The 14,935-nt window shown below is 40.6% G+C and overlaps 1 protein-coding gene across 3 annotated transcripts in view; it reads right to left on the reverse strand.

Moving 5' to 3' along the window:
* DMGDH (dimethylglycine dehydrogenase) overlaps positions 1-14,935 on the reverse strand; it is a 63,336-nt gene that overhangs the window by 20,721 nt on the left and 27,680 nt on the right. For all 3 annotated transcript variants that reach the window (XM_030842791.3, XM_060295928.2, XM_060295929.2), the window contains exons 8-14: positions 12,462-12,631; positions 11,851-12,004; positions 9,666-9,831; positions 9,072-9,202; positions 7,580-7,797; positions 5,796-5,953; positions 3,394-3,453 (exon numbers count right to left, since the gene is read on the reverse strand). In XM_030842791.3, coding sequence (XP_030698651.1) covers positions 3,394-3,453; positions 5,796-5,953; positions 7,580-7,797; positions 9,072-9,202; positions 9,666-9,831; positions 11,851-12,004; positions 12,462-12,631 — 1,057 coding nt within the window. The remainder of the gene's footprint in view (positions 1-3,393; positions 3,454-5,795; positions 5,954-7,579; positions 7,798-9,071; positions 9,203-9,665; positions 9,832-11,850; positions 12,005-12,461; positions 12,632-14,935) is intronic.

The following is a 14,935-nucleotide window of genomic DNA, read 5'->3' on the forward strand; positions in this document are numbered from 1 at the left end:
TAAGAATTCATCCTACAGCTTTTAGTTCCCAAAGTTCCATTTGTTCCAAGCTTCATGAGATCTGAGAGCCGTCAGGAGCTGTATCTTTAACTTTTAGACCTGTGGTCTAGCGAGGTGTTTAATAAATGGTACTTAATTAATGTTGACTAGATGAATGAATGTATACACACGTCTGTATTTGCTTCACATAAGCCCACACCATAGGGAGACCAAGGCTCAGACAACTCTAAGAGTCAAGGAAGGCAAATGCCATCTTTACGATCTGAGATGTCCCCAATACTCCAGTTTTCTTTTCCCTACTTTTGTACCAGTTTTGATAAGAACAGTCCAGCCTAATGAGGTCAGATGGTCCATCTCCTCACCCACCCACTTTCCTTCTTAAAATGGCCAAAGCAGCTATTCTGATCCTACCACAAAACACAAAATTACTTATAACAAAATCATAACTGTGGGAGGTATTCATCGATAAAATGTAGCCATGCAGATTCTATGATACATGTTGCCAGAAAATTTGGGGGAAGTTTTTCAAGGCCGATAAGCCCATTATGGGAAAGGACCTGGCTGGGAAAAGTGGTGGGTGAGAGAGCACTGCAGGGAGGTCAGAGTTTAACCTGGGCCAACACACAGGACAGCACCTAGGTCACTTCTCTGTGCTTCAGTTTCCTCATCCTCAGATGAAGAGGTGGTGCTGAGTGATCTCCAGTGGTCCTCCTAACTCTGACACAGCCTGCATCTCTATATTTCTCTCATATTATGGCTTACACAATCACTGTGGAAACACTTAAGGGCCGAGCAGTGAAGTCTACATATTTACTTTGAAGGATAAGAAAAGAATTGATTTTAAACTATTGTAAAATGTCAGGATTTAGGGTTTTGTTTTGTCCTGATTGGTATTAAATACAAATATTCCCCTGTATTTGCTGCTTCAGTTTTCATATAACATCAAATTTCCAAAGCAATATGGACTTGCATTATATTATTCTTTAAAATGTTGTATGAAGCCAGGTTGGGTAACATTTTTGTTTTGAGGCACAGGACTTGAATTACCAAGTGACACAGTTCAGTTTATAATATAAATAAGTTTTCCAGGAACCTGTTTTACATTAGGGACTGCTACAAAACTAAGATAAAATTGTTGTGAGACCACCAAATAGGCTTGAAACGAAGTTGATCCAACCTATTCACCTGTCTTGGAAATTAGGTTGATCCAACCTATTCACCTGTCTTGGAAATTAGCAAGCATGGCTACAGTTAGCTTGATGCCCACTAACGACCTGAGTCATGGTAATTAAAAAAGACTGGCTTGATTAGGTCCAGGTCCTTGTGCTACATGGACCTTCACCCAATGAAAGCATTAGAAATTAACTTTATGACACCAAAATGAGAACCAACAATACAGAAATCATAAAAATATACCATAAATCAAAATCATTATCTATTAAATTAGTTTTGAGCTGAGCTCTGGTTATTGAAATAATTTAAAGGAACTAATAAATATGCAATCCACACTACACCTGCTTATAATCATAAAGAGAGTTTTAAAAATCCATTTTCAACATGAAGAGATTGTTTGTGCCTTATCCCCAAACAATAATACCCAAACACTGAAGCAAAAAAGTCAGCTATCTATTTACCTACTGGTGACCAACAACAGAACTTTAGTGCTTTCAGGAGTCAGGTCATTTTCACCCTTATTTTACAAAGCTAAACCAAGATTTCTGTTATCAGAAGGAGCAATCTGCTGCTAGGCTCTGCCCAAACGTCAAGCACCTGCTTTCTCTGGTCTGGAGGCAGATGGTACATCATAAAAATAAAAGTCATGGGGAAAATGCACAGAAAGATATTCCCTTTAAAACCCTTTAGGAGGTTCTTTTTTCCTAAAATCTAATGCTATAAATATACATGTTTATGTTAATATCTTAGCTTAGAATTTGGGAACTGATTCAGGGGCATTAAAAAAGTTTCCTTAGCCTGATTCATATTCATGTGTTCACATATTTCCATAGAATGGGGAAACAGCCTTTACTTTAGCTGATTAGCACCCAAGGCAGGCCAGAACAGGAATTTTGGAATTCTAACAAATACCCTGAGCGAAGCAGCTGCCATCCTTATCCTTCAATATTACTGCTAACTGTACCTCCATTGAGTTCTCTTATAGTAACTGAGACACCGCTTAATAGGTGTCTGAATCAGCTCAGGCTGCTATAACAAAATAGCACAGATGGAGTAGCTGAAACAACAGGAGTTTACTTCTTACAGTTCTGGAGGCTGGTGAGTCCAAGATCAAGGTGCTGGCCAATATGGTTCCCCCATGAGCCTCCTCTTCCTGGCTGGCAGACAGCGCCTTCTCACTATGTCCTCAGATGGTAGAGGGAGAGCAACCTCTGATCTCTCTTCTTCTTCTCATAAGAACATTGATCCCAACATGGAGGTCCCACCTCATGATCTCATCTGAACTAATTTCCTCCCAAAGGCCCCGCCTCCAAATAGCATCACATGGGGCTTAGGGCTTCAGCGTATGAATTTTGGAGGGACACAAACATTCAGACCATAACAATGGAATAACCTCATTTATATTTGTGGGATTTGTAGAGATGAGCTAGGCTGTAATAAATTGGCCTCATAATATGCTTTTCCACAATAATTATGTAGGGTGGTGTTTCTCAAACTTTAGGTGCATTGGAATCTCCTGAAGCTTGTTAAACACAGATCTCTTGGCCCGACCCCCAGGGATTCTGATTTAGTAGGTCTGTGCGGGGACCTAAGGATTTGCATTTGTAACAAGCTCCCAGGTGATGCTGACGCTATCTGTTTGAGAACCACTGATGCAAGGGTTCCCTTTGGAATGTTAATATCAGTTATGATTCTTTGGGCCTGTATTGGCTTCTCAGTAATACCTGTTTTATGCTGAACATATTTGAAATGTGTCAGTTTGCTTATACGCAGATGTTGCAGTTACATACAAAGATGCTCTCAATAAGCAGATGGATAGATCTGCTGGGGCGAGGCTGCTTCGTGCTGTGAGCACCCAGGGAGAGTCAATTAATGCAGTATGTCTATGTCTCATTAGCTAATTGTGACTTCACAAGTCACCGAGATTTACAAGAGTGTCTGCTGACATCTTATCCTTACTGATTTTTAATCTTAGAATTTAGACCTAGTCTTTAAAGTTGCAGGATTCTGCTATCTTGCATCTACAAGCACGTTGCAATTGTTCGAACTAATATCAAATTTTGACAAATTTTAATATGAAGCATTTGAGCAATGCTTACTATATATGTTCAACTCATTTGTCCTATAATCATACTTGGCTAAATTTTAAAGCATGGCTCTGTCATGAAACAGCACAATTTTAAGATTTACTTCAAGTAAAACTTTGGAATGTAAACATACCTTATTTAGCTTTACAAAATATCCCAGTCCCGCTTCCAGGGGATTTGTATCACAGTTCATCTAAAAGGGAAAACACACATTTTAAATCTTAGATGAGTGCAAATTGTTTTAATAACATCACTTTCATATATACTTTTTAGGGAAGAGAACACTTTTTCACTATGAATATAGATTCTGAGAAAGGAAAATTGTGGACTGGCCTCAAAGTAATTTTTTTAAATCTAAAATTCAAATGTAGCCTTTCAGCAAATACTGTTATTTCAATAGCAAATTAGAAACTAAAATTCACAGTTTGTTTCCAAGGCTTTCTTTGTATAATAAACATCTGAGGGATACCACAACAATGATGTCTTCCCAGAAACAGGACTTTCAGAAGCTTTTATCTAATAATTTTACATAAATAGGTTTTGAAAAGGTATTAAGTAATTTACTTATCTTACAATCATCCAGAAATTGGGATAAGTAGAGGAAAAAGCAGGTGATAGGAAAATGGCTTCTACAGAGTTCAGGAGAGGGAAAAGGAAAAAAAGAGAGATTGAATCTCAATCTTTTCAAATTGGTTGAGTTATTACAATATAGTTCAAGGGGAACTAAAGCCACTATTTGGGACTAGACCTGATTTTTGTTTGCTTGTTTATTTTGTTGTCGTTGGTCTCTTTTGCTCCAGGAGAACTGGTCTAAACCTCATAAAAAGTTGCCAAACTTAAAAAAAAAGACAACACAGCCCTCGTATGAACTGCATGAGTAATATAAACTTGTTTTACATAACATAAAATTTCGGCCTCATATTTCCTAATCCATTTGAGCACCTCTAAAATTTTTACCTGCTCCAAGTTTCAGAATTCCAGGAAAAAAATGAAAACAAAGCCCAGATGCTTGATTGATGTATTAACACTAGAGGGCGTGCTGGCACTGCTGGGAAATCGGAGGGACGGGGGATGGAGAAAACCATTTCAGAGGAGGGGTCCGAGGGAAAAGGCAGGGAGGCGCAGAAACGCCTGACCGCAAAGGCTGCTTCAGCTGCTTCATCCCTTGTGGTGTGGAGGCAGAGCCGTCCTCTACTTTTCTCCCTGCAGCAGCCTCCGCTAAGAACCCCACCCACACCCGGCTTGTAGGTTGAGAATCCTTATAACACAGCACCTCTCCTGCAAAACAGTGACTTGCCCCAGGGCCCTTGTTCCTTCAGGGGCTCCAGGAGGCTGCCCTCTCCACCTCAAAGTCCACTTGCTTCTGTCCCTGGTCTAGCTGTCCAAGGGACACTGCCTGCACTTTCAAACTCACTCTGCCCTCAAATTTATTGTTATATCCTAGGCACTTTGTAGACTATCTAATCTCGACAATAACTCTGGAGGAGAAAGACTGGCCCTATCTTATAGAGAAGTAAACAGACTCTAGAGGGTTAAGGTCACACAGTTAGTATGTGGTGGAGGATACATCTGAACCCAAGAGACCCTACCCTGAAGTAAGTACATCTTTTACCACTGTCCCTTATCTCACCTCCCAGGCCTAAAACCTTAACGTCTTCCAAGGAAACAACTAGCATATCTGAAAAAATTAAGGGGTCTAAAAATAGCCTGCCATATTGGAGATAAAACAGAGAACAGAGTAATCTGGACCAAGTTGTTTATTATTTCTTAGTGTGATTGTGTTTTGAACAGGGATTGTGTGTAGAACTGCCAACCCCTTGCACAAGAATCACCAATAATACCTCCTTCAGAGAGAGTTGAGAAGGTAGATGAGATCATGACTATGAAAATGGTGTGTAACTACACAAATAGAAACCCTGAGTTCCCATTATTAATGGTGGGAGTGGGCTGGACCAACCCATCCCAGACCACCAACCACCAACCCCCCTCAGAAAGACCCCTTTGGCTGTTACTTCCCCAAAAGGTGCGGGATAAGAAAGAACTGAGGATGGGCAATGTGACAGAGGAGAAGGAAGAATTTGAAAGGTAGTCCTCAAGTCCCGTGAGGTAGGCAGGCTCCCTTGGGATAGCCACAGCTCCGCACACAGTCAGAGACAGATGTCCAGGGCTCTCTGCTAAGCAGGAGGAATTAGGGCAGAATAAACATTATGTCATAATTCCAGTGAATTTGCAACTGGGAAATTGAGGAGAAAAACCTCTTTCCCTAATTAAATAAAACTTCGGGGAATTCTCAGGTGGTCCAGTGGTTAGGGCTCTGCGCTTCCACTGCAGGGGGCATGGGTTTGATCCCTGGTCTGGGGAACTAAGATCTCGCATGCTGCACAGCATGGGCAAAACAAAAAAAAAATTTTTTTTCTTATAATACATACTTTCTCTTACAGCCAGAGCCAATGTTAATGCAGTTAAAACTAACCCTTATATAAAAATCAGATACAGTACACGTAAAATTTTAATAAAGATGCTAGCATTTCAAACCTCTGACCCCCAGGCTCTGAAAGCTTTCTCCAGTCTTAAGGCATTCATGGCATAGGTTCCAAAATTGTCAATTCCCTCTTCCTGGCCTGCATTCATGATAACGTCATAAAGTGCCGCAGAATCTTCTCGTCTGTGGTACAGCTCCCAACCCAGCTCACCTGAAATACACCCACAAGTGCCCACCAGAGTAAGAATGATGATCATTGAGTCTAATGTGCATTAGCTAAAACACATCAATAAATGGAGAGATTCCATTTATGCAATATAGACATTTTTGAGTTTTAAAAGACCAGTTCAGAAAAAGGTTGCAACCAAACCCCACTGCAAAGGAGCCTGCCATATCACAGATGCTTTTGTGCCCAATCCTGTCCCCCACACAGAGGGTAGCATCTAGGACATCTCATGACACAGAAAGACTGTGATGCAGGAGTTACTCTTGCCCCTTGACCTCAGCTTCATAATGTTAAGTCAGGAATTAGCATGGCAGAGTTTATCAAGAAAAGGGGTTCAAGGTTTAGACACCTCAACCCCCAACTCCTTGGCCCCAAATCACAAGGCTTAAAGATAAAGGAAACTGGGCTTCCCTGGTGGCGCAGTGGTTGAGAGTCTGCCTGCCGATGCAGGGGACACGGGTTCATGCCCCGGTCCAGGAAGATCCCACATGCCACGGAGCGGCTGGGCCCATGAGCCATGGCCGCTGAGCCTGCGCGTCCGGAGCCTGTGCTCCGCAACGGGAGACGCAGCAACAGTCAGAGGCCCGCATACCGCAAACAAACAAACAAACAAACAAAAAAGATAAAGGCAACTGATGACAGTTATTCAAATGGTCTTCACTGTGGGATAGCCATAGTCTCTAATGCCCCCCACTCCCCCCTTCTTCCCCATTTGGTCATTTCATTCACCATTAGAGCTGTGGGCAAAAAACAAAGAAAATGACACCCAACACAAAGAGTCTGCTTATTTTTTATTCTGCTTATGTTTTATTCTGGTCACCATTTTGCCAAGGTTGGGCAGAGGAAGGATGGTGAAAAGGGACAGCGGAAGCCCAGGGAAGAGCTATGGCCTTTATACTGTGTGTTCGCCTCATTCCTCATGTCAAGGGCTGATGGTGAGGTGCTTCTCCAGGACAAACACCAGAACGTTAGCAACACGTAATTGAGTGAATGCCTGGGCACCCAGTACGTCTTCTGTGAAGGGACAGGGAATCTACAGGGAGTTAGAAGTGAGCCCAGAGCACCAATGGGGAGCATTCATTCATCCCTGTTTCCAAATATCTACTGTGTGCAATGTTAGCTGCATAGCAAGTCTTCCCTAATGCACTTAGAGTCAGAAAGAAAGATGATCAGTAGTAATGCTTTAAGAGCGGTGCCTGATACATTCACGATGTTCTCTATGGGAGACTCTATCAATGGGAGACCATTTTGAATGTTCCCAAACAGAATCAGCTGGCCTGAATATTCCGTCAACCCTTCCAACTATTCCAACAGCCATCTTCTTCCCACTTTCTTACCTACCTTTCCAAATGGTAGGCAGCTAGCTATGAGCCTGGAACAACAATTGGAAATCTGTGGAAGGACTCTCTCAGACTAGGAGTGAATAAACAAAATCGTCAGAAGAGTCAGGCAGGAGAAATCTTTCTCCAAAGTTAAAATGACCAAAGTGAATGTGTGTGTGTGTGTGTGTGTGTGTGTGTGCGTGCTGTGTGTATGTGCATGCGTGCACACACTTCTGGTAACTGCTTTTAAATTTTAGAGCCTTATTCTAGGTTGTTTTCCAATTCTTACCAGTATAAGATATCCTGATAGCAGTGACAGGAATGCTGGAAACCTTTAAAGACTTGGTCTGAAGAAACTTGAAAACATCATCACTAAGATCTTCAGAGGTCAGTTTCTGAAGGACCTTTCTTGCATGTGGCCCTGCGACGCCAAGGACTCCAAGCTCATCGGTTATGTTTTTAATTTCAACATCATATCCACCTTTGACAGCCTCTTCTTCAATCCATCTGCATTGGAGATTCATAAACATCGTGTTAAATCCTGCTTGAATAATGCATGTTGGTAACAGATTATTTCTCGGAAGAAATGCTCTGTGTCTAGAATTGCCAGAAAGTCCCTAGAACGTCATTTCACATAGATCGCCTCATTTTTAAAGTTGAGGAAACTGAGTCCCAGAGATGTTAAATGATCCTCTTTAAACTACCCACTTCAAGGTGTGGGCAATTTTTTACAGTACGGAAGGACCCTTCCGTTTAAACAAGCTCTGCCACACGATTCTTTTAAATAGTGACAGCCCTATTGCATTTAAACTGATGATTCAATCTTGGGAAAATTTTCTCTAATACCTGTACACAGGAGGCACGCTTGTGCTGCTAAAGGTTAATAATGCACCTGCCACCAGACACATACTTGCTTTGACAATGACAAGGAAAAGATTAAAACTCTAAAGACTAGTTTCAATTTCTGAGTCTTGATGAGTTATTGGAACCCAGGGATAGGGCTCATTTATAATTTATTGAGCACTCCCTGGAGCTACACAAGTCTATCAGAAAATGATCATCTGGACTGACACAAAGCTAAGCTACTAAGATGGCTCCCAATGCACCTTGGATTGGAGGATATAATTTGCATCATTTTACAACTAGAGTGAGAATCTGTCAGAGTAAGATGTTTATTAAACAATAATATTCCAAGTATTTTTGAAATACTGAAGATTAGAGATTTTAGAGCAGACTAAATAGTAGACTAAAGCTTCGTGTGAAGGATTGACTTGGCAGGTCAATGATTTAGATGCAGCTTTGTGGCACAAAGCGTGAAAAAGGAAGAAGAAAAACCAGGGAGGCAGTTCACTAAAGTGGACCAAACATGGGCATCAGAATCAACAAGACTGGCTTGAGCAGGTTACTTTAACCCAAACTTCACTTTCCTCACCTGAAATTGGGAATAATACATACCTTGCAGATATATCTATTAAAAGAATTTATTGAGATAACGTGTAATAATGGTTTTGACATATTGGTGATGCCTAACAAAAGGGAGTTAATATTATTAAAACCAGTAAACCCCATGGATGGACTACCTTTGGGAGGGGGATGGTCATAGGGGCCCTTCAAATAATTTCCTCTAAGAGACATGGAGTTTATTTAAAACAATAAGATTTTAAGAATTAAAGTTGTACTTTCAATTACTGGTAAACAAACAAACAAACAAACAAAACCTCGGTGCAAGATTGGGTCAATATACAATCCACGTAAAATTTTCTTACTAGGTGTACACTTACCTAAGATCATGAAGTTCTGATCCAGAACCAGTTATTAATAGAAACTCCCCAGGAGACTGGTGAGAAACTGTCAACTCAGCATATACTTGACCTTTTGGTGTTAACATGTGACTTATATTTGTAAAACCCACCTACACAAAAGAATTTTAAATTACCTCAGGATGAAATAAAAATCTTATGTGTCCTTTTAACACCACATGGAAATAAAAATGTGGTTGTCAAAAATGAAAAACATCTGAATGCTATCATTTCTATCAATTGTGTGAACTATCTGTAAACCTAAACCCATTAATTTTGAAGTTTTCAGTTTAAATGACCATTATAATTACTTGTCATAAAAATTACACTTCATCCAATTTGGGGGTTCCCATTTACACAACTAAACAAAGTCATAAGGTCCTTAGATGATAATTCATTTCACAAAAATTTAAATTTGAAAATTAGCTAGAATACCCTTGGTTAGTTGAAGGGTTCTGGTGTTCATACAGAAATCATTAGGTGAATTGACATAACATATTGGTTTTTTTGAAAACAAGAGGTAGAGAATTAAGTAGGCCAGAATCCTGGACCTTGTACCCCTATAAGGTTATTTACCTTGGGAATGACATTTGCAAAGAGATGGTCCAACAATCTAATGGAGTCTTGACCTTTGATGTTAAACTTGCCAAATGGTGACAGGTCAATCACCCCTACCCTTTGCATAACCTGTTTATACTCAGAGCCCACAGGATCAAACCAGTTTGTGCGGCGAAAACTTGGCCTGAAACACAATGTTTGTCATAAAACAAGAGTTATTCATTTTCAAAAAATTACAGAATAAGGATATTTTAATACACCCTCTTTGCCTAGAAAATTTCATTTGGGGGAAAAGTGCCACCTGTTCTACAAATCATACATACATATTGGAATCTACTTGATTTTTTAAGTTACTCATCTATCCCTTGACCCATTTCATAGTGAATGAAGTATTAATTAAGCAGAAAATAAGATAGGCCATGTGGGTTCTCAGATCTGGAAAAGAGCTTAGAAGTTAACCAATCCTGTAGTTTTCAACCTTGGTTACATATTAGAATCACTGGGGGGGAGCATTTTAAAAATACTAATTTGGGGGGCATAATTAAACCAGAATATATGAGGGGTAGAGCTATCTTGTTTGTTGTTTCTCAAACATTTATGCAAATACATCACTTGTACTTGTTAAGATACCGATTCTGATGCAGCAGGTCTGCGGAAGGGCCCTAGATTCTGCACTCTAACAGGCTTCATGCTGGTCCACCTGGAGTAAGCAAGGATCTGGTCCAACATCTTCATTTTTCAGAGAAAAGGCACAAAGTGACTTCCAAGGTCTTTGCATTAGTTAATGACAGAGCTGGGCCTGGAACAAAGGTCTCCTAACTCATTATGCAGGGTCGTTTCTAGTTTACAGAGTGGACTATTAATGTGGTATTTTAACTTCAGAGCAGGATGCTAAGTCTGCAAAATGAGTCTTCAGTGGTTTAATTATTAAAATAGTAGAAGAAATAGGCCAGGTCCAAACAGCACAAGGTGAAGAACAGATCTGGCATTTATCTGAGTCGTTTAGGAAAAACCAAACCGGTATTTTGCCCCCAGGTAATCTCCACTGGCTGACTACAGAGTCCAAATTCATTAATCAGCAACTGGCCCTCTACTATACTTTGGACCTTTTAGATCTGATCTTAAAGTAGACATTAAAACCTGTTTAAATAAGCAAAATGACAGGTCAAAAAAAAGAGAGAGAGAGAGAGAGAGAATTGGACTTCCTGGTGGTGCAGTGGTTAAGAACCCATCTGCCAATGCAGGGGACACGGGTTCCAATCCCTGGTCTGGGAAGATCCCACATGCCGCGGAGCAACTAAGCCCGTGCGCCACAACTACTGAGCCTGCACTCTAGAGCTCGCGTGCCACAACTACTGAAGCTCGCGTGTGTAGAGCCTGTGCTCCGCAACAAGAGAAGCCACCGCAATGAGAAGCCCACACACCGCAACAAAGAGTAGCCCCCGCTCGCCGCAACCAGAGAAAAGCCCATGCGCAGCAATGAAGACCCAACACAGCTGAGAAAGAAAAAGGAGAACTTAACGTAAAAAGGAAACTTTCTTTTCTCTTGGTTTATGGATTCTCATGAGAAAAAATATATAATCACTATTAATCCCAAGTACAATAGTATGCAATCCAAGTATAATGGCAACAACTTTAGAGGAATTCAGAGAATTGTTTTAGTGATGTGCTTTACGTTTTAGCTCAAACTAAAATAGTAAGTAAATGACCTTTTCCCCTGATGTACTAGCAGTGCATATAACTTGCATGATTCGATGCACACACACTAGAAAGCAGTTGCTTTGAGCTATTCCTTGACAAATAGAAAATCCATATTTCCATACTGTTTCCATACTATGTGACTTGGTCAGGCATCCTAAACCAGGACAAACCTTCAGGAGCCAACTGAAGCCATGTGGGGATTTGGAGAGGGTGGAGAAGGCTCTCTGAGCAACCGGAAAATGCCAAGCAGAGGCTTCATCTGGGCTGGTTGTAGGTCTCGCGAGGCCACATGGGTCCTAGATGTGGACCAATGTCACGTGGGATAAACTAAGGCCTGCACTGCACAAAAAGTGATTTTTGTGGGAAAAGGCTCAATGCTCTTTGGAATGGGGTGGAGTGATGGGGTGGGAGGGGGATGTGGCACCTCTCTGGGGTCCCTCCATTCCACCCCCAAATTTCATTCTGCGGTGAGAGTGACAGGCAGGTGAAGTCACTCACTTACCTGTACCCAGTGTCCTGGCCTGGTTGATAGAACCAGTGTGGCTGCTCCCAGCCTGCATGGAACCCCATGGAACACTTGGACTCCAGGGTTTTATAAAGCCCACTGACTCGCTGAGTTGGCCTCCCGGCAAACCGTTCTTCTTTAGGGTAACCAACTGAAAAAGGAAAATCGGTGCTCTGAATAGCACAGAACCAAAACTATAAAATATTTTGAAGGGATTCAGAAAATGGAAAACACAGCACTTAAAGTCTAGAAGCATATATTATATATATAATATATATATGTATATATTATATGTATAATATATATGTATGTATTATATATATACATATATATGCATTAAATTTATGTTTTACAAAAACCCAAAGCTGTATTTATATTGATCATCAAAGGGTAAAGTAAAAATAGATTTAAAAGTTAAAATCACTTATGCATTCCTCACATTAAAGATATATATTCATATAGATTCCTTTTTGTGTCTTAGAAGTACATGCTTTTTAGACTCCCTAACCATTCCCCCACGATACACAGAATAAAAAGCTTCTAAAGTCAGAAGTGATGTAAGTCAATTCTGAACACACTTCATAGACAACGGTAAATGTGCACTTTACCAATATTGTTGAATCCATACGACTCTCTTGCTTTGGCCTTGGTGTACTGAGTTGTTGTCCACTTGCCATAGCGATTGGGATCCAATTCTATCAGGTCAAAAGGAGGTTCTCCGTGCAGGATCCAGTCACTGAGATATTTCCCTACCCCACCAGCATGGATTATGCCATACCTTTCAAATACAGAAATAAATACCCTGTTACTAACACATATTGTTTTCCAACAATGAAACATGTCCATATATTTAACAAGGCCTCAAAGCTACAGTGTTCTGTGCTATTGCTATTCAGAACACACAATCAACATAATCTTTATGCTATCATATTTTTTCCTCAAAAAAAAAAATCTTTAGGCATCCAAATTAAATGTGCCTGACTTGATAGCTAGTTTCTTTCCACAGTTTCAAGCATCCTTACTAGCTATGACTCTTAGCTAGTAAGGATGCTTTAGGAAAACGGAGGAGAGGAAGCACACAGGCAGATGTGGTTGGTACCTTACCAGCCCTCTTGAGCTATGATTATCCTCACTAATAGGAACTTTGCAGTAGAAATATGTACAATGTAGAGTGGCACACCCATCTCTTCTCAGACTCAGTTTAGTTCAGGTTCCCATAGCAATGACCTCTGCACAAGGATCTTGGGCCATTATTGTAGAAGAAGCATTCAGACAAAGAGGCATTCACCCAAGGACTTGTGGGAAAGAGGAGGAAGAAACAATGGCTCCTGTATTTTGCAATTTGGGTCACTTGGTGGGGAGGGTTGGCTTCTTTTCTATTTCCACATGAGGATGCTTTAAAACCAAGAACATGACTGTGGCAAATAATTTCAAACCAGATGGAGGGATCACAGTTTAACGTTGCCCATGGGCAGTCCTACCCATTCATTCTTGTGGATAAAGGAAAGTCTTGATGAAGGACTTTACTGTGGGTTTGTTTTTGGTTTAAGTCAAGAGAAGCTTCTGAGGAATTGGATGAGCAGGGAGTCACCAGTAGAGGACCAGGAAAAGGAGCTACACGAGCAGACTTCAAAATGCAAGAAATTCCAGCACCCCAGAGGACAGCTACTTGGCCAGCATTGCAGCTTCTAAGAGCATGGGAGGACCTTAGCAAAGACTGGAAATGTTAACTAACTTTTTCTACAACAAGATACCAGTTTTTCTACTTTATAAAAATGAATGCTTATATTTGTTATATGGATATTTCTCAAGCAGAATAAAAAGACAGCAATTTATACTTCTCTGGATAGTTTTAAAAAGAGACATGGCTCATCCAAATCACCCACAAACAATCTCATTAAGTTTCAAGAAAGCAAAAAAAAAAAATTAAATACATGCTTAAAATAATTGTGAAATATATTATTAAAATGTTTATTCACTTAAACAGTCCCAATGTGTGATATACAACACTTGCCATTTTTGAGAGCTAGAGATACTGTTTATAAGACTTGAAACTAAAGTTCTTCTGATATTCACTGAGTACTTACCATTTACCAAGCACTGTTTCCTTCTAACATGTACCAGCTGATTTATTCTTTAGCAACTCTATTTTATCAATGAGAAAACCAGCCTGCACTCAGGGGTTAAATAAGGTCACACAGCAATAAAGTGCAGATTCAGGATACAAACTCAGTCTTCTGCCCCCAGTATACACTCCCTGTTATTGGACTTTACTTCTTCAATGGTTCTCAATCTTTTTTCAGCCAAGACACACACAACAGAATTTACATCCTTGGCAGACTCCTTGGGCATAGGGAGGGTTGTGCTTCGGTTTCCTGTGGTCTCACTGCTACACCATCATGTTCTTTCCAATAAATGGGGCAGAGTGCTGTTATTTGAGGATAATACTGAATCAAATCTATTTTTAAAAAGTAAATTTCTACAAACGTCAGCTCTATAATCATTATTAAGTTATATGTAAAATCCCATACAACTGAATGCTATGAAACATCTATTGAGAGCCCCTGGTGTAGTGGTTGAAAGTGTGAAAGCATAGAGTAAGAGGGATCTAGGTAGGATTTTTGCTCTGCCACTACCAGCTGTGTGACCTTGGGCAAGCTGTGTAACCACCCTGAGCTTTAGTCTCCACATGTGCACACGTTATGGTGCTGGTGGAGAATTAATTGACATGGCCTTTAAAAGCACATAGTAGGCAAGCAGTACATGGTGGCTATGGGTCCTTGTATAACCAACAACAGAGTATGCCTCTGCCCAATGGATAAGATTTTCATAAGGAAGTAACGTGTGAAGTGGAAGTGAAAGGGAACTTGAAAAGGAAAGAAGAGTGAGGCTCTTCTTCTAGGTCTAGCATTAATCTGTAGAACCTACTTCTTCTACATGGCCCAGCTGCTATGCTGTTTGAGTGTTTGTGTATGCTTTTTTTTTTTTTTTTTTTGCGGTATGCGGGCCTCTCACTGTTGTGGCCTCTCCCTTTGCGGAGCACAGGCTCCGGACGCGCAGGCCTAGCGGCCATGGCTCATGG

The sequence above is a fragment of the Globicephala melas genome, chromosome 3 (assembly GCF_963455315.2).
Source record: "Globicephala melas chromosome 3, mGloMel1.2, whole genome shotgun sequence".
In the NCBI taxonomy this organism is placed as follows: Eukaryota; Metazoa; Chordata; class Mammalia; order Artiodactyla; family Delphinidae; genus Globicephala; species Globicephala melas.